General features: G+C 37.7%; 5 protein-coding genes across 7 annotated transcripts; 3 read left to right on the top strand and 2 right to left on the bottom strand.

Annotated features, from left to right (window-relative positions):
- Positions 1 to 143: 143 nt before the first annotated feature.
- LOC107906572 (pumilio homolog 2) lies at positions 144 to 6,878 on the top strand. Its single transcript, XM_041093480.1, has 9 exons — positions 144 to 1,447; positions 2,390 to 3,882; positions 3,956 to 4,097; positions 4,184 to 4,291; positions 4,697 to 4,909; positions 5,017 to 5,127; positions 5,376 to 5,570; positions 5,990 to 6,164; positions 6,418 to 6,878. The coding sequence occupies exons 1-9, from the start codon at positions 785 to 787 to the stop codon at positions 6,453 to 6,455; spliced, it is 3,138 nt and encodes a 1,045-aa protein (XP_040949414.1). The 5' UTR covers positions 144 to 784; the 3' UTR covers positions 6,456 to 6,878.
- Positions 6,879 to 7,005: 127 nt separating this feature from the next.
- Positions 7,006 to 9,578, top strand: LOC107906573 (transcription factor PCL1). The gene has a single exon (XM_041093483.1). The coding sequence runs from the start codon at positions 7,573 to 7,575 to the stop codon at positions 8,614 to 8,616; it is 1,044 nt and encodes a 347-aa protein (XP_040949417.1). The 5' UTR covers positions 7,006 to 7,572; the 3' UTR covers positions 8,617 to 9,578.
- An 876-nt stretch (positions 9,579 to 10,454) lies between these two features.
- LOC107906574 (pentatricopeptide repeat-containing protein At2g03880, mitochondrial) lies at positions 10,455 to 13,331 on the bottom strand. The gene is made up of 2 exons (XM_041093482.1): positions 13,118 to 13,331; positions 10,455 to 13,037 (listed from the first exon to the last, which is right to left on the bottom strand). Exons 1-2 carry the CDS (start codon positions 13,178 to 13,180, stop codon positions 10,755 to 10,757), a joined length of 2,346 nt encoding a protein of 781 aa, XP_040949416.1. The 5' UTR covers positions 13,181 to 13,331; the 3' UTR covers positions 10,455 to 10,754.
- Positions 13,332 to 13,711: 380 nt separating this feature from the next.
- On the bottom strand, positions 13,712 to 18,076 carry LOC107906575 (protein TOC75-3, chloroplastic). 2 transcript variants are annotated; one of them, XM_016833612.2, is made up of 7 exons: positions 16,800 to 18,076; positions 15,976 to 16,197; positions 15,744 to 15,851; positions 15,425 to 15,616; positions 15,088 to 15,336; positions 14,449 to 14,703; positions 13,712 to 14,265 (listed from the first exon to the last, which is right to left on the bottom strand). In XM_016833612.2, the coding sequence occupies exons 1-7, from the start codon at positions 17,928 to 17,930 to the stop codon at positions 14,026 to 14,028; spliced, it is 2,397 nt and encodes a 798-aa protein (XP_016689101.1). In that variant the 5' UTR covers positions 17,931 to 18,076; the 3' UTR covers positions 13,712 to 14,025. The 2 variants fall into 2 exon arrangements, with proteins under 2 accessions (XP_016689101.1, XP_040949415.1); XM_041093481.1 differs by having other exon boundaries at positions 13,712 to 14,210; positions 16,800 to 18,065.
- Positions 18,077 to 18,188: 112 nt separating this feature from the next.
- Positions 18,189 to 24,193, top strand: LOC107906576 (L10-interacting MYB domain-containing protein-like). Of its 2 annotated transcripts, XM_041093479.1 has the most exons (4): positions 18,189 to 18,266; positions 18,353 to 18,472; positions 22,986 to 23,332; positions 23,440 to 24,193. In XM_041093479.1, the coding sequence occupies exons 3-4, from the start codon at positions 23,135 to 23,137 to the stop codon at positions 23,776 to 23,778; spliced, it is 537 nt and encodes a 178-aa protein (XP_040949413.1). In that variant the 5' UTR covers positions 18,189 to 18,266; positions 18,353 to 18,472; positions 22,986 to 23,134; the 3' UTR covers positions 23,779 to 24,193. The 2 variants fall into 2 exon arrangements, with proteins under 2 accessions (XP_040949413.1, XP_040949412.1); XM_041093478.1 differs by having other exon boundaries at positions 18,222 to 18,472.
- Positions 24,194 to 24,999: the final 806 nt, after the last annotated feature.

Raw genomic sequence — 24,999 nt, 5'->3', positions numbered from 1 at the left:
GTCAAAATTTTAAGACAACTTAAAGTGGTATCGAATCTAAAGTGTTGAGGTGTCAGTTACAGATTGCTGTTTCTGGAACTCAAAGTACACAAAAATAAAAATTTTCACCTACATCAGTCAGTTATCATTTGGTCAATTATCCCTTATTTTTAGGAATTATAAACCAGTTATATAATCAATTTCCAGAAATAAAAGAAGGAAAAACATTTTTCCCTTGTTACTATCCCACTGTATTTAATCTCAGCTTCCTTTAATTGTAAAAAACCCTAGAAGGGTTCTTGTAAGAACCAATAGCCGCCGCCGGATTTGATCTCAACCGTTAACTTTTTCTCTCTATATTTCACGTTTCTTTTCACTCTTTTCTTTGATCTGAGCTTCAAAAACAAAACTTCCTCCTTTCCGAACTATCCTACTTTATTTTTAATTATGGTTGTTTCTGGTTTTACTTGGAAAACATGGTGTTCTTATCTGTTTTTTGTTGATTAATTTTACGTTAGCAAAGCTTGAAGAAATTTTAATTTTGGGTGCTTTTGATTTCTTAGTTCCGATACATTGTGGAATGAATTTTTTTTTGCTATTTATGAGTTCAGGGTGATTAAAAATTTGACCTTTGACCCTTTTGATAGCTTAAAGTTAGCATCTTTGAAGTTTGTAAATATGGGTTTTAGGTGAATTAGTGTAGAAAAGTTTTGGTTTTCCGGGTTCAATATCTAATTGTTGATTTTGGGTAGTGCTCATTTTTGGGAGTTCTGATAAAGGTTAATGATCAATTAGGAATTTGAGAATGCTATCTGAATTGGGTCGGAGACCAATGTTAGGAAGTGGCGAAGGATCATTTGGGGATGATTTGGAGGCGGGGATGGAGCTATTGCTCCGTGAACAGCGTAGTAAGCAAGACGCTGATGATCTCGAACGAGAGCTGAATTTGTATAGAAGTGGCTCTGCACCTCCTACCGTGGAGGGTTCACTGAGTGCAGTCGGCGGGTTGTTTGGGGGTGGAGCCACTATCGCTGCTGGTACTGCTGCTGGTACTGGGGCTACTGCTTTTTCAGCTTTTGCTGGAGCTAAAAATGGAAATGGTTTTGCATCTGAGGAAGAGCTTAGGTCTGATCCAGCTTACCATTCATACTATTACTCAAATGTGAATCTCAACCCGAGGCTCCCGCCTCCTTTGCTTTCCAAGGAGGATTGGAAGTTTGCACAAAGGTTGAAAGGAGGGAGTTCAGTGATAGGTGGGATTGGAGATAGGAGGAAAGTGAATAGGGCTGATAATGGTAGCGGTAGGTCGCTGTTTTCGATGCCACCAGGGTTTGATTCCAGGAAACTAGAGAATGAAATAGAAGCAGAGAAAGTGCATAACTCAGCAAACTGGGGTGGTGATGGACTGATTGGTTTGTCTGGTATAGGACTTGGAAGCAAACAGAAAAGCCTCGCTGAAAATTTTCAGGTTAATCTTACTCATAATGCCACTTTTTCTAATGTTTATTCATTTATTTATTTCTTTTTGTCTCTGCCTTTTGCTGCTGATAAGTGATAACAGTTTGCTTATCCAATGGTTCTTGCTTTATGGATTATTTGTAGTGACCTTTTCCCCCTTCATGCTGTAATTTGGCATGTCCTTAGACTACATGCTGCCTTTGGATTGAAAATCTATATAATGACATTTGTGGAGTTTGGAGAGTACTAAGTGCACTATCCGGCTTGTCTTTTTCATGTAAATAGCAAAAGGCATGAGGAAATTCTACTATTGGTAAAAATTGTAGCCAGTAGCCTTGCTGTTTTTTTTTAGTTACTAATTTTAATTGTTGTTGAAAATTAACTTGTTTGTCATTTGATCATAACTGGTTTGCCCATTAATGCTGTTGTATGGACTTCATTAATTTCGTTGGAAATGTGAGTGGAGTTAGAGGTAGTTGACTTCTCGGCTTGTTGAATTGGTGATGGTTTGTCTTCTACTTGAACAAGAATATTTAAGAAGGAAAGTAAATTGGTGCCCAGAAGCCAATAACAGCATCCTTTTTAATTTTGTCTACTCTCTTAAGCCCTGAACAATGGAAGTTATTTCATTAGCATGCTTTCTTTAACCGTGTCTAAGTTTCAGCAGTCAATGTGGTTGTTTTTATAGTTCCATGGGTCAATTCTTTTGAGTCCACAGTTAGCATTTATGTTTCGGTTGTCTCAATGTTTGTATTTGCATGTAGTTGTAAAATGATCATATGCATGACATACAATTATTTGTCATTCTCCTATTCCTAAGGTAGCTATATCACCATGTGTTAAACTCAGTAGGCATATTTTTTTATCAAATTTGCTGCTGGTTCATGAGTAGGTACTCATGAACCATAAATCACAGGCTGCTGCGATGATCTAACATTTAGTATCTTTGCAGGCCGATTTGGGACACTCTTCTCCTGTCACAAGGATACCGTCTCGCCCTGCTAGTCGTAATGCTTTTGATGAGAACTTCGAGAATTTTGTTTCTGCTGAATCTGATCTGGCTCATTTGCGCCATGAACTAGCCTCTGTGGATGCTTTAAGGTCAAGTGTGAGTGTTCAAGGTTCATCTGCAGTCCATATCACCAGGCCACCTTCTTCTTACACTTATGCTGCTGCAGTAGGCACTTCCTTGTCTAGGAGTACAACTCCTGATCCCCAACTTGTTGCAAGGGCTCCTAGTCCTTGTTTGACACCAATTGGAGGAGGCAGAGTTGGTAACTCAGACAAAAGAAACATAAATAGTCCAAGCACGTTTGGTGGTGTCTCATCTGGTGTCAGTGAGTCTGCAGATCTGGTTGTTGCTTTGTCAGGCATGACCCTGTCATCAAATGGTGCACCAGATGAAGATAATAGGTTACCATCCCAGACTGAACAAGATGCTGAAAATAGCCAAAATTATTTGTTCAGTTTGCAAGATGGTCAGAATTATATCAAACAGCAGGCATACTTGAAGAAGTCTGAATCTGGCCATTTAGATATGCCTTCGGCTAAGAAAAATAGGCGAGCTGAGTTCCAGAAACCTGCTGCCTCCTCAAACAATTCTTACTTGAAAGGATCTCCTACTTCCACTCTCAATGGTGGAGGCAGCTTACCTGCTCAGTATCAGCATGGTGATGGTGCAAAGTCATCAATTCCAAACTATGGAATAAGTGGTTTCTCTTTAAATCCTGGTTTAGCCTCTATGATGGCTAGCCAACTTGGGACTGGTAATCTGCCAGCTGCATCAGCTATACCAGTCCCTGGGATGGACTCAAGAGTGTTTGGGGGAGGTTTGGGTTCTGGACAGAACATTTCAAGTGCTGTATCTGAGTCGCCTAATCTGGGGAGAGTTGGAAGCCAAATAGCTGGGAATGCTCTGCAGGCACCTTTTGTTGATCCTATGTATCTTCAGTATTTGAGGACATCTGATTATCCTGCAGCACAGCTTCCAGCTTTTAATGATCCCTGTATGAATAGGAACTTCCTAGGTGATTCCTACATGAACTTGCTTGAGCTGCAGAAGGCATACTTCGGGTCTCTGCTATCACCACAGAAATCTCAGTATGGTGTTCCATTGGGAACAAAATCTGGTGGTTCTAATATTCATGGTTTTTATGGAAATTCCACCTTTGGAGCTGGCATGTCGTATCCTGGAAGTCCCTTAGCAAATACGTTTATTCCAAACTCTCCAGTTGGACTCGGTAGTCCTATCAGACACACTGACCTGAATATGCGATTTCCTTCTGGGACGAGGAATCTTACTGGGGGTGTCACGGGACCCTGGCATTTGGATGCAGGATATAACCTGGATGAGAGCTTTGCCTCCTCCCTACTTGAAGAGTTTAAGAGCAATAAAACAAAGTGTTTTGAGCTTTCAGAAATTTCTGGTCATGTTGTTGAGTTCAGGTATTTTCTTACCTTAAATCATGTTTTACGTTGCATATTGTTGCCCTGACAATTTTATTCTTCTTATGAATAGTGCGGATCAGTATGGAAGCCGTTTTATTCAGCAAAAACTTGAAACAGCTACACCTGAAGAGAAAAATATGGTTTATGAGGAAATCATGCCTCAAGCTCTTGCTTTGATGACTGATGTGTTTGGTAATTATGTCATTCAAAAGGTATCTGCTTCTTAGTCGATTGCACATCTGCTTAGTTGTATAATTTAATTTTTTTTATTTACCAAGTAAATATGTATCTGCTACAGTTTTTTGAACATGGACTTCCAGCTCAGAGAAGAGAACTTGCTTGCAAGCTTTTAGGTCATGTTTTATCACTTAGTCTTCAAATGTATGGTTGCCGAGTGATTCAGAAGGTATATGGTTGCCATGCTTCTAAACTTTATTTCATAATCATTAAGTTGCATTGTTGAACTTCTCCTGTTGAGTTTTTTCATTCATCAAACTCTTCTCATAATTATTTTGCAGTTTCTTTCTAAATAACATGAGCCCAATTTGTAATTGACTAAGTGAAAAAGTTCACATTGGTCGAGCTATGGTTTCCATTTTGTATAAAACTTCTACAAGTCATATATAAATATGTTTATATCGTGAATATGTGTCAACTATGCTTCAATCATGGTAATTGTGCTTAACTTTGTTATCGCCTTATCTTGGTTGTATATAGATTTCCTAAAAGCACTCATGTTATTTGAATGGTTACAAGAAGAATACCGCCCAGCATTCTGACAATTATGTATATGCTTTGTTTAACATTCAAGGCCATAGAGGTTGTTGATCTGGATCAGAAGATTAACATGGTTCATGAGCTTGATGGTAGTGTTATGCGTTGTGTACGAGACCAGAACGGCAACCATGTCATCCAGAAATGTATCGAATGTGTTCCTGAGGAAAACATTCAATTTATAGTCTCAACATTTTTTGATCAAGTTGTGACGCTTTCCACTCATCCTTATGGGTGCCGAGTTATACAGGTTCAGGAATATTTTTTCCTTTTGGCTTATATTTTGACCTCTGGAACTGTTCCATGTAAATGAGCAATGTGTTACTGTTCTGTATTATTATTATTATAACTCTGCAGAGAATATTGGAGCACTGCAAGGACCCAAAGACACAGAGTAAGGTTATGGATGAGATTTTAGGATCTGTTAGCCTGTTGGCCCAAGACCAGTATGGCAATTACGTTGTCCAGGTTTGTCATTCCTTTTTGGAATTTATAGTTTGTATATTCTAGGATCTGATGGGGCTAAAGTCAGTTACTGAACCTGATCGAGGGTCTTCACTCTTTTGAATTCAGGTCTATTAAAATACTGTCTGCAATATTTGTAGTATATGTTTATGTTTTTACAGCATATCCTTGAAATGTGTTAGTTTTTATTATTAAGCATGCCTGCCTATGGTATTCGCTGTACTGATTGGCACTTTAACTGACCCCTACAGCATGTGCTGGGGCATGGAAAACCTCATGAACGCTCAATCATCATTAAGGAGCTAGCTGGGAAGATTGTCCAGATGAGTCAGCAGAAGTTTGCATCTAATGTTGTCGAGAAGTGCTTAACTTTTGGTGGCCCTGCTGAACGTCAGTTATTGGTGAATGAAATGCTTGGTTCTACTGATGAGAATGAGCCTCTTCAGGTTTGTCTTTTCTGCCCATATATCTTTTGAATAGGAATACCATATGGTTTTAAATCTTTGGAGAAAAGTCATGAACCAAGATGCCTTCATTTGTGCTTTGGTTTGGCTGATTATGGTGATCTTTTTGTTGGTGAGAACATTCATATCGTGATCTGGGTGTGTATTTTGCTTGAGGGATCGATCACCTTTCGCACGGTTGGGACTTCTGCTAAAGTTTCTGGAAACTTTAAACTTGTGCTTATCTCATGGATGTTGTCATGTCATATTGTGTGACCAGGATATATATTATAAATGTGTATGTATTAAATTGATTGCATTGTGTTCAGGATTTAGCTTTAGCTAATTGTTTCTAGAAATAGTTCCTGTAGTATTCATGTAATCCAATGTCATATTTACTGACAGCTGTTGTTCCATCACAGGCAATGATGAAGGATCAGTTTGCAAACTACGTTGTACAGAAAGTACTAGAGACTTGTGATGACCAGCAACGCGAGCTGATTCTTTCTCGAATTAAGGTCCATTTAAACGCATTGAAGAAGTACACTTACGGGAAGCATATTGTTGCGCGTGTAGAGAAACTTGTTGCTGCTGGAGGTACTAATTCTTTCTTGTCTTTCATGGTCTGTTCACTTATTGCTGTAAATTTCTTACTATAGCAGCTCCAATACGAAAATTTTCAACACTCTTCCAAAGTTGCCTTCTAGACTCCTTGGTCACTGCAAAACTTAAACATTCCCCATTCCTGTTGATCAACAAGAATTTATTCCTTGCTGTCGTAACTTTTTCTTTCATCTTCTTTTCTCTGTACCTCGAAGTCTTCTAATACAGGATTTTTTATTATTTTCAGAGAGGAGAATTGCTGCTCAGTCTGTGCACCCTTCTTAAATCGGTGTAGGAAAGAGACATGTTTGTACAGCTAACAGAATCTATGTGAAGCTTTCCCTTCTTCCCCCCATATGTAGGGTCATGGTTCTTCTACCTATCTTCTTAGACAGGTAAGTAAGAACTGTATGAAAATATAAGTTGTTGCTTGCCTTGTACCAGGAAAAAAAACTGTACATTGTGTAGCTTAAGGGTTTATACATAGAAATGGAGCCAAAGCTGAGAGTTTCAGCTGTTGCAATAGAACTGATGATGCCCCCCCCCCCTTCTTGCCAGAGTAGATTAAAGATTTTATACGAGTTTCTTAAAAGGTGTAAAAATTTTCTAAAATGGTAATGTAGTTTATATGAATATAACGTGACTGTACAAAATCTTGGCATGTTGTGAAGAGCTCTTTATGTTCAATGACATTTACCCTTTCTTTTATTTTATACTGCCATTCTTTCTTTTATCCCAAGTTATGATCGACATTTGTTTGTCTTCAAGTCGTAGACCCTGTTACTCTCGTATATATCCTATGCTATCACCATTGGATTGTTCGTCGTGTTCCATCCTACAACCCACGATGTTCCTTCCATATGCATATCCATGTCTCTCTCCAAATACGTTCCACCAGGATTTTCTTCTCCCCTTGGTTAGTCGGATTAAAAATAAAGAACGAATGGCAAAACCGTATTCCCCAAAACATCCTTAAAACTGCACCTACTTTGCTTACTTGGCCACTTCTCTTCCAATCCAACCATGTCCATTTCGGTAATAAAAGACATACGATCCAGCGCGACCGACTTAATTGGTACCACCCACAAATCACTTGCGTGTCAGAATGTAATTGGACGATCCTGATTTTGATACTTATTAGGATGTAGATCCTTCATATTTAGCAGATCAAATATATCTGGCTAAGTCGTCCACGTTGGCACTACCGCTAGACTAATCTGGAAAGATATTGCACTTTTTTCTCTTTCTCCTTTTCCCTTTTTTTTTCCCCTGACAAACAGCCCTCATTTTAGCACAAAATATCTTCTGCTTTCACCCTCCTTTCTGTTCTAAATAACACCCGAAAAATTGTTCCAAAAGTTTTAAAAATCTCTAATTTGAAGGTCAAAAGCTGAAAATAAGTATGGGAGGAGAAGTGAAGATTGGTGTATTTGAAGCTAACGGCCGAGACGATGAAGCCATCGCAATCGCCACAGACGCCGTCGTTGACGAAGAGGATGATGTTAACGAAAGAGTTCTTGAATGGGAGATGGGATTGCCTAACTGCGATGATTTAACTCCGTTATCTCAATTGTTAGTACCACCGGAGCTCGCCTCCGCTTTCAGCATCTCTCCGGAGCCTCGTCGGACCGCTCTTGACGTCAACCGTGCTTCTCAGGATACCCTCTCCTCCCTCCGCTCCACCGGAGCCCACTCTTCCACTACTAATAACAATAACAACAACAATAATAACAATTTCCGTTCTTTTGATGATCCGATGGTAGTTGAACCGGAAGGGGACGGCTCGGGTTCGGGTTCCGGGTCGGACCCGAAGAAAATGAGGATGATGGAGATTGCAGAGGAGGCGGATTCAGCGGTTAGGACGGCGGAGAATTCGGACGATCCATCAGGGAAGACAGTGAAACGACAGCGTTTGGTGTGGACACCGCAACTGCATAAGAGATTCGTGGATGTGGTGGCCCATTTAGGGATAAAAAACTCGGTTCCCAAAACAATCATGCAGTTAATGAACGTCGAAGGCTTGACCCGCGAGAACGTGGCCAGTCATTTGCAAAAATATCGTCTTTACTTGAAAAGAATGCAAGGATTAAGCAACGAAGGCCCATCAGCTTCCGATCAGCTGTTTGCATCAACGCCGGTGCCGCAGAGTATGCATGCGAATGGAGCCGGCGTCGGAGGAGGAGGAGGAATTGGTGTCGGTGGTGGTAGCGTGAATAGTAATGGGCATGTTGGAATGACTCTACCGATGCTTTATGGGGCATCAATGATTCCAATGCCGATGCCGATGTATGGACCTGTTCATCAAGGAGGAAATCATCATCCTCAGAATGGATACGAAGCCAATTCGTATGGGATGATGCAGCAGAGAGATTGGTCCGGCGGGAATAAATATGGGTCAGTAGTGTCGTATCCCCATCATATAGCTCCCCGTGAAAAGTTAAATTAGTTCTATTTTTGTTCCAAGTTCAGTCCTTTACTTTTATATCATTTTTATAATATGAATTTTCATCCTCTTCGAAGTCAAGTAATCTTGCGATATACCCTGATATATGATACTGTTCGTTCCGAAACTTGACTGGTTTATTTTCCTGAAACGAAATGGAAAGAGATATATGATTTAAAGCAGAACAGAATTAAGAAGCAATAATTTCTCATTTGCACTCGAATAGAAGAAAGGAATCACTTTTGTTTTTAGGTTACAGTAAGTAGGGTTTAGTGTTTAGTTGGTATAGTCTAGACTCTCGACTTGCGTGATAGTTTGACCCTCTCCTTCTGTTTGTATCGAAGCTTGTCTCTGCCTCAGCACTGTCCTTGAGCCTCTTTTTTCTCCCCTGTTAGCGTAGCCGGATTGGTTCAATAACTTTAGTTGGTTTGCTTCAGGTTCCTCTTTGACTATACTGGTGGTAAAACCATAAACGTCCCCTGTATCTTAGTAAATGTGCGGAGGTCTTTTTTATTGCTTTTTTTCTTTCTTTCTTATGTTTTCAGAATTTTGATTAAACCGTTGCATTTATAAAATCAATCATGGATTTTATTCTTTTGTAGATTCAGAAAACTTTTGATCTGCTTGGTGTTCATTCACTATTCATAGATTTATGAAAACATACAAAAGTTATGAGTTGTGTGGACTTATTGGGCATGGATCGAATAGATTTGCTTTGGGCAAGTTCCCGTTTCTTTGTCAATATTCCTATTTTGGGGAATTTGTGGCAGGAGGTTGTGTTTATCCAGTTATACAGCTTGGTGCCAACCAAGGATAGCGGAAGGACACATGTTGATCCTCCGCTTTTGCTGGAGTAGAAATGCCACATGAGGAATTTCTGCCAGTGGTCACTCCAACCTCCAACTTGTGTTTCTACCCAAACTTTTAGCAATGAAGAATTTAACAAATCGAGCTTGGGTACTTTATCCCATTGTTTTATGTAGTTTTGTTGGTTTGAGATTTCAGCTACTTTATTCCCGAAGTTCAAAGTTTCTTGGTTCATTGGAGTGTCTGCACATCCTCAGGCATTTTATATGGTCCCCTCCACACATATGGATGATGGATACTCGATATCCTGAATTACTTTATTCTACCTTTTTATGGGTATGATTGAGAATCCCCAAGTTTCATATGGAACTTAGTTTGTGGCAATATCAAGCTCTTTCAAGTAAATGTAGCAACTGGATGCAAGTTGTACAAAGCAGACTACAAACAGAGCAACTCAACTGAAATAAAATGCACTTAAAGAAACCAGTAGAAGGTATGCACGAAGCCAAACAGGTGATAAGGGAGGCAAGCAAGTGAGCTTGAGAAAACCATAATATAGAGCACTAGGAAGACCAACCACCGTCAGTACAATATGTGACGTTCACGTGCTTGACTAGAGCACGAGGGACACCGACGGTGGACGTTTGTTTTCAGAATTTTATCCAACAGTTTATGAGCATCTGATGTTCTGCCACACCGTTAAAAAGTTAAGAACTTTGGAGGCAAACTAAATCGCAGGGGCCAACCCATCGATGATCAGGTGCAGCTGTGTTAGTCTTCCTGATCGAATCTAGGGGGCTACCAAGAGTCCCGACCCCCCTAAAATGAAAAAAAATTTATTTTGACCTTTTAAAATTTTTAAAATTTTAACTTAATAAAGGTAAAATTGTACTTTGATTCCCCTAAAATAATAAAATTTTAATTTAACCCTTTAAAAATTAAATTTTTATGATAGTAAAAATTATAATTTAATTTTGACTTCCCTAAATAAATTTTTTGACTTCGTCCTGATCTTGAGCCTATGTTTCTATAAGTAGGTCCCAAACAAATGCTTTGCCGTCAATATCCTGTAAAGACGGTAAAAGGGCAGATGCGTTCTAAGGGCTTAACCATGTAGCCCCTAATCCAATTGGGTAATACAATCTCAAAAGTTAAAATTAAACAAAAAATGATCGGACAATCATAGACATTACTTAAACTTACTTTGACATGAAGTGGGAACTATTATGTAGTATGCAGAATTTAATTGATATGTGCCGCTTGATCTTTAATAATAGCACTGACTTGGATGAACTGGAGTAGAAGCATACAACGAAGCACTTAGAACGTTTCCATTACCAGTAGTCTCCACATGAACAACCACCTTTGTTAAAGTGATGAAACCTATAATTGTCGCTTAATATTATAACTCTGTCTGTAATCATAGATGCAAACTTCATAAACATATGACAATCAGTGCAAACTCTAAGGTTCTTGAAAATTCGAACTGGCTTCCCTGCTGCCAAGCTTATAAGGCCAAAGCAAACTGCAAGTTTTTCACTGTGGTATAAACAAAAATCTTCCTTCACCTGCAGTGAATCTGCGTTAGTAGAATATGCAGTTCCTTTTATTAGCATCATTATTTGCTTCAACTTATCGTATATTTTTTCAGATTCGGGGTGTGTTCTATCACGTGAAAAGAATTTGTGTATCTTGTTGTTCACTTCTATCCAGCTGCATCCTGGTTCTTTTGTAATCTCCTTCAGTTTCATCAGCTTTCTCTGGTTTTCTGCGTTTTCCAGTAGACCTGCTTCAATATACATATTTGAGAGGGTAACATACACGGTTGCATCATTTGGGTCCATAGCTAGTATGTGCTTTGCAGCAAATTCTGCAATTCGTAGATTGTTGTGGCACCGGCAAGCAGCAAGTAGAGGTCTCCATATTGAAGCTGTAGGCTTGATGGGAGTGTTGTTTATGAAATCTAGTGCCTTCTCTATTTGTCCAGATCTACCCAGTAAGTCCACCATGCAACTATAATGTGCTTCTTCTGGTGAGACACCAAATTCATTTATCATTGATTGGAAAATTTCTTGGCCATCTTGGATTTTGCCAGAGTGGCTACATGCTGAAAGAACAGCAAGGAAAGTAGAACCTGTTGGTCTAAATCCTTTGATAATCATCCTCCTAAATAGTGATATAGCCCTTCTTGGATTGCCATTCTGCGAGTAAGCTTTGATCACTGAGTTCCATGATACAACATCTGGTGCTGAAATACGACTGAATACTTTCTCCGCATCTTCTACACTCCCACATCTGGTATAAGCTTCTATTAATGAGCTTCCGACGTGTGTGTTCTTGTCAAAGTTAGCTTTGACTACCTGAGCATGTATCTGCTGGCAACTCATGAATGATGGCAAGGAAGCACAAGCTTTCAGAATGGGGGAAAAGGTAAACTCATCACATGCTGCATCTTTTCTTACCATTTCACTAAAAGCATCCAAAGCTTCATTGGCTTTCTCATTCTGAACTAACCCTTTGATTAGTGCATTTCTTGATACTTTAGAGGTCAAATTTCCCATCTCTTTGAACTGTTTTTCAGCATCATCTGTTTCTCTGAGCTCAGAGTACATATCTATGAGTGCGGTCCCTACAAATTCACCTAAAGCCATCCCCTTTTTAATAACTAAACCATGAAGTAAACGGCAGTTATCAATATTCTTCATATTTCCACAAGATGCAAGGGCAATTGTAAATGTGTAATCATTTGGTTCAATCCCACTCTCCCTCATCAAGCAGAACAATCTCATAGCTTTCTCAAAACCCTCATGTTGGTACAATCCATGAATGATTGCAGTCCACGAAACAATATTCCTTTGCGGAAGCCGTTCAAACAGTGATTCAGCATCGGCCATCGCCTTACACTTGCAATACATTGTCAAAAGTGCATTACTCACAGCTGTTTCTGATAAATACTGCATCTTCACAACTTGGGCATGAAGCTGTTTCCCTTCTTCGATAGCCGAAAGGGTTCCACAAATCGCTAGCATACTTGAGTATGTATAAGAATTAGGCTTGTTACCCCAGCTTTCATAATTCATGAACAACCTAAAAGCTTCTTCAAATAATCCACAATTAGCATAACCAGAAATCAAACAATTACATGAAGCAACATCTAGACGAGGCATCTGATTAAATACCATAACTGCACTATCTATGTCTCCACATTTAGCATACATATCAATAAGGCTGGTATTTACAAACTCATCCCCATCAAGTCCAGTCTTTGCAATCAAACCATGGTAAGTCCTTCCAAATTCTAAACATCCTTCACCACCACAAAACTTTAGAACGCTAATCAAATGACTAATGTCCAAATCATTTCTAGCATAATCACCATTTTCCCCAGTTCCAGTTTCGCGAAGATATGTTGACACACCAGTACCAGTTCTTTCAGGCATTCGAGCAAATACCCTGCATTCATTCTTCAACGGAACTTGTTCTCTTAATATGCATGTTGCTGGAAAGTTACATCTTTGAAGCAAGGTTTGATCTTTAACAGAACCAGCAAAGGACAAAGAGAAGGGTTTATACAGACAAATCTTAGAAATCGACGCCATGACCGGCGTTCTTGGTCCCTAGTACAAAAGAACTATCATTTTAGGACTTAAAAATATGGATGATGGAGTGCTTTGGTATTTTGGGTTTTATTCCTTACCGTCAAAGGAGACATTAGATTAGACAACCTTTGTGAACCGTTGATATAGCTATTACAAGCCATGGACCACCTTCCACCACCACTTCAGTTTTTCTTTTTTGGTTCAAGCCATTTCACTTCTCTTACAAACCAAAGCAAGAGCATTTTGCATCCAAAAATCACGGTTTATATGTTTTGCCATAATTTGCTACGAGTTGAGCTTATTTCTGTTATTCTTAAAAAAGTCAATTCGTTTATATTAAAAAAAAATGGATTGCCAATTTTTTTTACTGGACTTGAATCGATTTATGTAGTGTCTTGACGAGAAAAGCCAAAAAGCTTGGGAGAGGAAATTATCATATGATGTTATCGTGTTTTGCAGTACCAATATATGATTAAAAATTTTGGTTCACTGTAAATCATGTGGATTACAAATTCATACGTTTTTGATCCTCTGAACAAATATCAAGAATGAACAGTCCTGCTTAACTAGTTGAATTCAGCCTTGGCAAGCTATTGGAGAGGAATTTCTGAAGAAACAGCTCAGCATAGATGAAGAAGTAGAAGCAAACAACAGAAAGGTAAAGCAATTCGATAAAACAGGGAGCGGTTTTCTGGACCAACTTGTGACTTGCTTATTACTTGAGAAGATATTCAAGATCACAAATTCAAATCAAATGCGCCAGGGGATCGAGACAAAACTTAGTCCATGACAGCATACCATGAACAAGTTCTATTGAGTTTGCTTTAGGAAGATATATACATATAATAGGCAAAGGGGGCTTCGGGAATTATGGAAAGTGTTACTCACAAACCAACAATTTCCTTGTGATCTAAAACTAGAAATTATTATTTCAAACAAGAAAGCCGATTAAATGGTATACCTAGTTCCCTGCATCTCACTGCAAAATTTGACCCTAGATCTCATATTAATATCTTTCTCCGAATCTGAAGAAGACTGCACCAGTTCCGGTGTTATGGTCAACAGCATACTCAGCTCGCACTTGACCTAGCTTGACACCAACACCATATGATGAACCATGGCCCATTCGCCTGTATACCTCTGTTGGGTTCCCCTTTACATCCTTTGAACTTCCTAGATCATTCCCATGCTCTGCAAATGCATAAACATGTGTATTTCTCACTGGTATTCTAATCTCAGCTGCAAGCTGCAGGTAACATCAGGAAAAGGATTTCAAATAAATACAGTCATTTCATGTGATGTAAATAGTTAACTAGCTCCCCCAGGGTTCTTTTGTTATCAGAATCCTCCCCGTCAGCTCACATTTTCCCATGAAATACACTGGATGAAGACATCAAAAGATAAAGAAGAGATTAGGAAAGCATTATACCTCAAGAATGTTTCTGGCTGCACCTAATTCACCCATGTTATAACCTCTCACAGAATAGGGGCCCCCAAGAGTAAAAGCATCATAACTTGGAAGGTCGCCCACACAGCCTCCATAATGGCCATGAAGGACTAGAACAGGTGGTGGCGGTTTATCAGCACCTTCTTCCACTTGCTTTAGTTGGAGAAATCTGGTAAGTGTTAATTGGTGGCGGTTAAAGAATGGAAACTTGCTGCCAATACCAAGTCCTTGATCCACCTGCATTGAATAAATAAATGCCAGCAATAAGCTAGGAAGCAAAATTTTAAGCAAAGATGAAAGTAGATTTATGAATAAACAACTTTTGTAGGTAATAGGTCACTTCTGAGATAAATTTGAGCAATTTCAAAATGCCAATATCCAACAACCAGAAAACTGGGCAATTATGCTTATTCCATAAGGAATCGCCATAATGCTAAAATGAGAATGATGTTGTTACCCGTCTAAGAATAAATCTGATATATTAAGGTACATTTACCAACATGTTTCAAGAAAATGTGTAATACTATCAAAGCTGTCACCTCATTCCCAACATTGAAAAATATCAGCCAAGAGAGACTACCTAGTTCACTCAAAAGATTTACAATATAAATATGGGCTAACCTGGAACACATTCCTCTCACCAACTATAGCTCCATTTATGAACTTAGTATTATCACGTGTGATATTTGCCTGTAGAAATGCCATTCTATCAACACCAGTACCACTGAGAGTAGTAGGAGGTCCATCTGCACTGATGCCACCACTTGGCAACACCCTTTGACCATTTGAGGCAATATGACTGCTTTCATCTCGCATTGTTATCTCTTCCATCACAAGTCCATAAGTGAATTTACTTTGACGGGTGAAATTCTGTGAGAATCAGATTGATTACAACTGATTCAATGGTACATATAATCCAAAAATCACTTCTGGAACTGTTATTGATATAGCAGATTACCTCGGTAATGTTAGCTTTAACACCAGCTCTGTCAACCCATATTGGTGGGACTTCATCAACTCCAGGGCCACCAGTGAAAACTGGGCTCAGTTTCCTGCTGTTGAAGCAGCTTGCACGAAGGGTCCGGTTGCGTGGATTATAAACACCATCTAAATAAGGATGCACATATTCTAGCTTGAAAGCAAGATCATCCTGAAAAAAAAAAGAATAAGCAGAACACTCTAGGATGAAAATTTTCCACTAATCACAGGTGAACTACTCAATGAAAAAAACCTCAACTGAGAGAGAGAGGACAACATGCATATTTAGGAGAAATCACCTGAGGGTTAAAAAAGTTGCTGGTGGTTAATGAACCAAGAATGGATCTGTTAAGACCTTTGAGATTTCGGTGCTCAAAAGAGACAGTTCCACCAGGTTGAAGTGAAGCCTGAACAGAAAACGAAAGCATAGTATGCAAACAACTTAAGTCAGAGCTTTTTAGTTTAAGCCGCAATAGCTTATCATCTACGTGTGGAATCACAGAGTAAAAAAATAAAACTAGATTCGCATACCAATGTGGGATGCCCCCCACGTCCAGGTACAATACTCCACTCTGTACTGACTTCAGCTGATTTTTGATCCAGCTCTTTGAGCTTTATCTCAACAATGATGCCTCCCTCATTCTTCTCATCAGGTCGTGGGTTCACTTCAATATTTGAAAACAAAGCAAGTGAGTTAACGTTCCTCAGGGCTTGTTTCCCAGCTTCAATATTAAAGACGTTGCCTTGTCGAAGCTGTAAATCAAAAGCACAGACGTAAATCAACAATTAATCACCTTCAACAGTGAAACTTTAAATGAGGAACCAAGAATACAATATTTCAGGCACTGAATAAACAGGCATATTTAGCAACTCTATAACTGAAGGTATAAACTGACAATTCATCCACAGGAGTGCGAAACCGAACACTCCAATCAACAAAAGATCGCTCATTACTAGTTGAAATGAAGACACATATCTTATCAGCAAATCTATAGTTTCAGAGAGCCTATTCATGAGCAGCAAAGTCAGTGCTTTACTTGTTATTCACATAATTGTTACCCCCCCCCCCCCGTCTACATTTGATCTGCTATTTTCTGTTCAGCTATATCAAGTTTTCTTCTCTGATTTTTTGCAGCTTCTGAATATAGAAAAAAAATTAAATATATGCTTCTAGAGTTATATACTTGAAGGGCAAAGATCAAACCTATTACAACTAGCATTGAAGGTAAAAAACCATAACAACTATCAGAATGCAAAATGTGACCCTTCAATAGTTTCTTAGTGGCTCAGAAACTACCCTTAAAACATTCAAAACAGGAAGAAAATAAAAACCAAGCCACAGCCATCAACTCTACCTGTCTAGGCAACTCTCTCCTGACAACAGGAAGCTGGGTGTTCCCTTCAACAACATTCCCAAGCTTATCCTGGAATTGAATCACAAGCTGTGTAATATCCCCTTCCACAACCTCACAAACCACTTCCTTAGTATTCAGGTTCCCAAAGTTGACAACCTGAGCACAAGCATACCCTTCATCATGGTACCATTTCTGAACCCTATCCCTTATCTTCTGCAACAACCTAGCGCTCACTTTCCCCTGGTCCCTCAACATCTGCAACACTTCTCTATGCACTTGCATCGGCAACAGACAAGGCCTAGCTCTCTCAATCCTTCTCTTATAGTCCTTCTCTTGGCTCTTATAATACTCCAATTTCTCCTTATCTGTCATATCAGGGTCCATTTCAATAGGCTTGGATTGAGCCATTAGCCCCACATTTATACACCTAAACCTATCAGCTGATTGCCAAGTGCTTTCTGTAAAAGAAATGGTTAATCCCAAGGTTCCATCTGGGTTAGTTTTGCCTTCCATATCAACTTTCTCGAACATTCCACAAGTTGCTAAAGTTTCAAGCTCTTTTTGTAATTGGGTTTTTGTGTAGATCCCTCCTGGTCTCAACGAAACCATTTCAAAGAACGAATCTTCAGTTCCAACCGTGGTCCATCGCCGTCGGTCGAAGAATGAAATATCTGAAAGCTTGTACTTTTTGAACCCGCTGAGCTTGTTAAGTTGAACTACTATGTTGGCTGGTAATCCATGAGAATCCCATTCTTGGGATTGGTTATTATCGTCCGCAATTGCCGGCGAAGGCGCAAAGAACTTTTCCCAAAAGTTGCCGCTGCTTCCATCACCGCCACCAGAACCACCACCTCCTCCTCCTCCACCGCCGGTTCCGCCAAAATTGTATTCCCCGCCGCCTACACTGAGAAGGGTGGAAATGGGAGTGATGCGGATAAAGAGAGTGGCAGCGGAAGCGGAGGCAAGCGCGAGAGGTCTGAAGAGGGAAGTGGGCTTCTGGGGTTCAGGGTTTCGAGAAGGGAGGAGACATTTAACTTTGGTGGGGCGTGGGGAAGCGCGGGAGGAAGAAGCAGGCCATTGCCGGCGGATGGAAGAGGGAAGGAGATGGGATTGGGCAGCGAAAGAATGCATTTCGTTTTCAAGGTTTTTTTTATGGGTTTGAGGAGTAAATAAAGGAGACACTGTAAGCTTGAACCAATTTCTTTGCTTTTGGAAACAGGTTTTAGGAGAGTGGGTGAGAGTGGCTAAAGGCTTTAAGCCCCTTTGGTTTCAATTTTACCGCCAGTGAGGTGCGTTTATAATAAAAATTTGCTACTAAATTTATTGCAGCTTTGTTTGTTTGGACTATTGCAGCTTTGTTTGTTTGGACGATCAGTGCAGTGAGATTTCTTTCCTACCACACTGGTCAGCTGATTTTCAACTGGAGGAATCAGCAACAGTGGATGAATTTCTTAAGCTGTTGGCACTGTAGCAGACAAAAACACCCTTACTTTTATTTATTATTTTACCATTTTATCCTTGAAAATTAGATTAATATCTTCCCGAATCTGCAGAAAACCCTGCTCTTCAACTCCTGCTCTTCAATTGACACTCACAGCAGACTCAAAGACACTCACAGCAGACTCAAAGAAGCTCTATTTTTCGACTCATATCTTGTTCTCAACTTTGCTCTGGTAAGTCAAAACTTTTCTTTTTCTACTCTATATATGTGTTTGAATTGTATCAAAGTAGTTTCTGTTTTTCCTTCTCATCTTGTTCTCGTCTTCTTCTTAGCTAAGAAAATAACAACAAATAAATATGTCCTCACATGGAGGACAAAATCTTAAAGCAGTTAAGTAATTAGTAGAAATGAAAAAGAATTTTTGTGTTCATACACAAATCCATATGTTCTTTCTCCATTATTTTTTTACCTCTACTTGCCGTTAAAGAGATTGAACATAATTGATGATTTCATCAAGCATACCAGCTTTGCCTGTGATTTTGTTACATCCTGGTATAAATCTTGCAGATACTTCATTCTTTCACTGATTTTCTCCTTTCCAACCTATATAAATCAACATAATTAAAACATTATTATCTAATGAAAGAGACCTGATAAAATAAGAAAACAAATCAGTAATAATACCATCCATATTACCGAGTAACATGCCAACAACAAAAAAAAACATGCAAATTCATACTCACTTTCTCAGCTAAACTGTGGTTGGTTTGGCTCGAAAACACCCCACAACTTAACTCACTGAAATAGCTTTGCTGTTGTTGTTGTTGCTGAAACTGTTCCTCTTGCCATTTCAAGCAAGCCCTTTGCCTCTCGAGCACTACTTGCAGCAAGAAGAATGGATGCTGATTCAGTTGCTGACATGTTGAATGCAAAATAAAATGGCTTCAGACCAAACTTCTTTCAGCTAGTCAAAAATATTCAATAAGAACTTAGTTTTAGATTACTTTTTGGCTTTCTTTCATAATCTGAGATCACCGAAGACCATTGCTCATATTTCAAAATTTAGGGCTATTCTAGGAAGCTGTTAAAAGTTCAAACTGATTCAATCAAGTAAACAACCAACCAAGAAATAACAAAATAATACTTCAGAAGCATGCATGTATAGCAGAAGTTTACAAGTTAAAAACAAAAGTACTTAACTTAGAAACAAAACATACCGATCTAATATATGGTTGCTGGAACAACCAACCAACAATAGGTATCCTCTGCAAAAACACTGCCAGTGTTGGCCAAAAACCATTGCCAAGTCAATAGACTAAAAGATAATCTCATTAATTCCATCTTCAACGTCCATACCTCCTCATTTGCTGCTAAATAAAATTAAAGCAAAAGCCATGTAATTTAAAAGTCAAACATGCCAACACTAAAACTTTGACCATACAAAATTGTTATTCTATATGTTGTTCGAAAATGAAATGGAACAAGAGAAGCAATCAAAGTTCTAATAATCTCCCTCTTTGACACTTTGACAAGATCAACAACAAATAATTAACACACAATCTGAACAAATCAACGAAAACTAGAATATATCTCCCCCTAAGAAATAGAACCATGCTCGACCATACACTTCCCTTGTCAATATGATTGGTCATTACATTGTCCACCAAGCATACACACACTTTCCAAAGTAATTTCAAGAAATATAGAGCATGACAAATAATCCACACAAGTCCCATCTAGTATCAACAAAAACCACAAAAAGTAGCATAAAGAGAACACGAGATAAGCAACAAATCAACATCTATCGTATCTACCGTTTGCTACACCAGATCGACTCTGGCAAAGCATAAAGCAACAATCATTAACAATCACCATCCTCATTTTGAACATTTGCTGCTACTTCTCCCCCTTTTAGGCAAAGATGTCAGAGGAGCTCCCCTTACAGAAATTTTCAATTTTCAGGACAAATCTTTCAATCAAAGTCTGCTACTCTGTTACATCCTTCTCTATTCCATTTTTTTTGTTGTAACAGGATTAGAGACATAAGTATTTTCTTCATTAGCTGACTCATATTCCTCATGTACTTCCATTCACTACCAAATTCTACTAGAAACCAAATAAAAGAACTTGCCAAAACAAATCCAACCACCATATCGAAAATCATTCCACAAGCATAATTAAAACAACTATAATTAGCATAATCTGGACCGTGCAGCTTACATGTCCATACAAAAATGGCGATGCAATGTGTATTGTGGTTGACGGAGGGTTGGGAGTGTGTATAGCCGAGAGTACAATAAACCCATATGTCTAAAGAGCAAAATTAATAGAAGCCAAGCATTTTTATTAAATCAAGGGAATGAACAATAAACCCATATGCCTCCAATACCATGACAATGATAGGCCATCCGATGACAACGAAAAAGAAGCCAACACCAAACAAAATTGTTCCCTGCATTCAATAGCAATAAATTATAATGAGAACAAGAGATGAACACACAATTGCGTCTGTTGATGTGCATATGTGTGAGACAAAGAGAGAGGGAGAGGATAAATCAAACCAAATGAAAAAAAGCGAAGAAAGCACAAATTAAATCAAATGAAAAGATTCAGAGATTCGTTAACCAAATGAAAAGAAGCAAAGAAAGCACAAATTAAATCAACAACAAGAAGGAAAAAAAGAGCTCACTCTTTCGGTCGTTCATTTCAAAAGAAAAAACTGTTGCATTCAACACCTGGATTGGGAAGTTTCCCATTCACTTCCCAGGATTATCTTCACTGCTTTTTCCTCAATTTTGACCCAAATTTCCCCAATCATCTTATTTCTAAGAAACTTACAAATGCAATAAATTATAATGAAAACAAGAGATGAACACACAATTGCGTCTGTTGATGTGCATATGTGTGAGACAAAGAGAGAGGGAGAGGATAAATCAAACCAAATGAAAAAAAGCAAAGAAAGCACAAATTAAATCAAATGAAAAGATTCAGAGATTCGTTAACCAAATGAAAAGAAGCAAAGAAAGCACAAATTAAATCAACAACAAGAAGGAAAAAAAAGAGCTCACTCTTTCGGTCGTTCATTTTAAAGGAAAAAACTGTTGCATTCAACACCTGGATTGGGAAGTTTCCCATTCACTTCCCAGGATTATCTTCACTGCTTTTTCCTCAATTTTGACCCAAATTTCCCTAATCATCTTATTTCTAATCATTTTATTTCTAAGAAACTTACAAATGCAATAAATTATAATGAAAACAAGAGATGAACACACAATTGCGTCTGTTGATGTGCATATGTGTGAGACAAAGAGAGAGGGAGAGGATAAATCAAACCAAATGAAAAAAAGCAAAGAAAGCACAAATTAAATCAAATGAAAAGATTCAGAGATTCGTTAACCAAATGAAAAGAAGCAAAGAAAGCACAAATTAAATCAACAACAAGAAGGAAAAAAAGAGCTCACTCTTTCGGTCGTTCATTTTAAAGGAAAAAACTGTTGCATTCAACACCTGGATTGGGAAGTTTCCCATTCACTTCCCAGGATTATCTTCACTGCTTTTTCCTCAATTTTGACCCAAATTTCCCTAATCATCTTATTTCTAATCATTTTATTTCTAAGAAACTTACAAATGCAATAAATAATTATAACTACAACCAAATTAATACAAAATATAATTACAACTACAAATTTAAATTCAAATAAACTTGGATAGGTTCATTTATACAAAGCTAGAGTAAAAAATCCATTTAGGCGAAGTCAAGGATTAATGTTGAAAATTCTACATTATGAAAGTTAAATTTAAATTATTAATTTTTAGAAGGGTAAAAGTATAATTGTCTCATCTAACAAAAAGTTCTAAAAACAAAAAACTTAAATTCATGCTCCGTCTAATAAGAGTATTATTATTATTTACTCATGTGTTAGTAAATGAGTCAAAATAAATTAATTTGATTGATAATATTTAGCCATTCTTATAACTTATCTTTGATAAAGAGATAAATTTTCTGCTTATGTAATTTTTTTGTTTATTTTGAAAAGATCTTATTTTTTACAAAAGTTTTTACTATCTTTCTTTTTCAAGTGTAAAACCGTATTAGCTATTCTTTATTTTATACCTAACTATTGTAATGTATGTCTGCATTTTTCTCGTATTATAAAATGGTCTAAATTCTCCCGTTTAGCCAAGAGAGATTAAGGCCACTATCTGTCCCAAATAATTCTAGTAGTGAGCCACATATATAGTATTTAAATTAGAGGATTCGAACTTAAGATTTTAAAATTCTCAAATTTCTAACCTTATTAATTCAATCAAAATTAAAGGATTCGAACTTAAGATTTTAAAATTCTCAAATTTCTAACCTTATTAATTCAATCAAAATTAGAGGATTCAAACTAATATAACATTATTTGTCTTATGTAACAGGCCAATTTTATTTGGCCCAGAGAAAAACAAACAAAACAGATAAATTAAAAAATAAATAAGTCCATCTTACAAGCCCAAAAATACAGGGAAAATAAAAATGAATATTATGTAATATATTCTGCTATAAAGCCATAACAACACATGTATCTATTTATAGACAATCAAAAAAGAGAAATCCAGAAAGAAACTACAACAGTTTTTTTGGGTGTGGCTAGATAAAGATTAGCATTGGGAGACGTCTAATATAACTTATAGACTATATATTTGCTCTATGCTTCTTGGTGAATGCTAGCACATTGACTGAATTATATCAATGACAATAGATGGTAAAGACACGAAATTTTGTGGAAGGAGATAGTAGCTTAGCAACAAAAGCTGTTTGGGATGATGAGCTGACATTGATATTTTGTGAACTTTGCGTGAATGAAGTCAATGCTGGTAATAGACCGACAACTCATCTAAACTCAAAAGGATGGGAAAATGTCATTGCTCTTTTTCAAGCAAAACACAAAAAAATTATGGAAAACCTCAATTGAAAAATAAGTGGGATACATTAAAAAAGGAATGGAGGTTATGGAGGGAGTTGCTTAAGGAATCTGCAGGTATTGGATGGTGTCCAACTAAAAAGACGGTCGATGCTACTGAAGAATGGTGGGCTGCAAAAATACAGGTTAGTGTTCACTTTATCATTATTTTAATGCATAAAGTTTATTGAAATTAATAATTTACAATTATAAAAATCTTAGTATAACATTTAATATTTAGCATTTTATGTAGGAAAATCCTGATTTTAAAGGATTTAAGAAGAAAGGAATTGAGCCACGATTGAATGAGTTAATGTGGCAAATGTTTGGTGGCATTGTAGCCACCGGAGAGAACGCATGGGCACCTTCGTCTGGTGTTCTTCCAAGTGGGGTTCCTATGGGAGATGATGCACCTAATGAGGGATTTGGTGATTCAGATGAACATAGTAACGAGAATGAAGGTATTCCCCCTGATGAGGTACCATCAAACCCTTCTCATGAAATCCCTAATCGAAGAAAGCAAACACTTGGGGCTGTACACGGTAAGGGAAAAAATCAAGTTCAAGTAGAAAATCATCAAGAAATACATTAACTACTCAGATTGAGAAATTGTGTGAGAGTATGGCTAGTCCAAGGAAGTCAGTGAATGAAATTATTTTTCCTCACTCTCAATATACTATTTCAAATGCAATGGATGCTTTGCGTGCTTTGGGAGATGAAATTCCAAAAAGAGATGAATTGTACTATTTTGCCACCAAAATGTTCCAAATACCGGTGAAACGAGAAATGTTTTTGAACTTAGATCCAGATGATAGGGTTTGGTGGCTTCGACGTAAGTATGCTGAACAAAATCCAATTGCATCATTTTCATCCTTGGTAGCAACATCCTCATTTCCCTTCCAACCATACCATCAACCACCTCCACCATCAGCTCCTTAGAAATATTATTGTAATATAACTATACTACTTTTTTATATGTAAAACTAATGTATGCTACTTTTTATGTTTGGTATTTTTATGTTATGCTTTTAATCAAGTTTTGTGTTGTATAGAATGTCACGAGATTTTAAATGATTTATTTTCATTTGATTACTTTTTCAGGTTATGGATGAATTTAACAATATGTATAATAGTTTTGATATGAATTATGATACCTCTGAATTAAGTGAAGAAGCTCAACGAAGAATAGCCACAATTGTTACCCAAGTTGAGCACAACAATTATCATAATGAGGAAGAATATGTGTTAAGCAGTGTATTGGTACACCATGAAACTTATTTCACTATGCAACCGCGTATGGATTCAAATTATACTGGTCAAATGTGGGTGGACGAAGTATTAAATGGGCACGATGATCGTTGCATGATTAGTTTTAGGATGCCAAAAAATATATTTCACAGATTGTTGCATGATTTGCAAACAAATTATGGCTTAAAGAATGGGAAAGTATCGGCGATGGAGAAGTTAGCATTATCATTGTACATTCTTGGAAATAGAGAATCAAATTCAAATGCAACAGAGCGATTTCAACGATCTGGGAAAACTGTTAGTCGAATTTTTACTGATATGTTGCATATATTTGCTCGAATGGGAATAGACACGATTAAACCCATTGAAGGTCAATTAGAGGAAGTACCGAACCATATTCGACATGATACAAGATATTGGCCTCACTTTAAGGTAAAATTTACACAATCTTTATATTTTTAAAACATAAATTATTTCTAACTTTTATCTCATTACTTGTATTTATTTTAAAGGATTGTATTGGGGCCATAGATGGAACACACATAAAAGCATGCATTTCGCCTTC

Source organism: Gossypium hirsutum, chromosome D05 (genome assembly GCF_007990345.1).
Source record: "Gossypium hirsutum isolate 1008001.06 chromosome D05, Gossypium_hirsutum_v2.1, whole genome shotgun sequence".
Classification (NCBI taxonomy): domain Eukaryota; kingdom Viridiplantae; phylum Streptophyta; class Magnoliopsida; order Malvales; family Malvaceae; genus Gossypium; species Gossypium hirsutum.
Note: the sequence above shows the minus strand (reverse complement) of the source record. Positions and strands in the feature narration are given on the sequence as shown.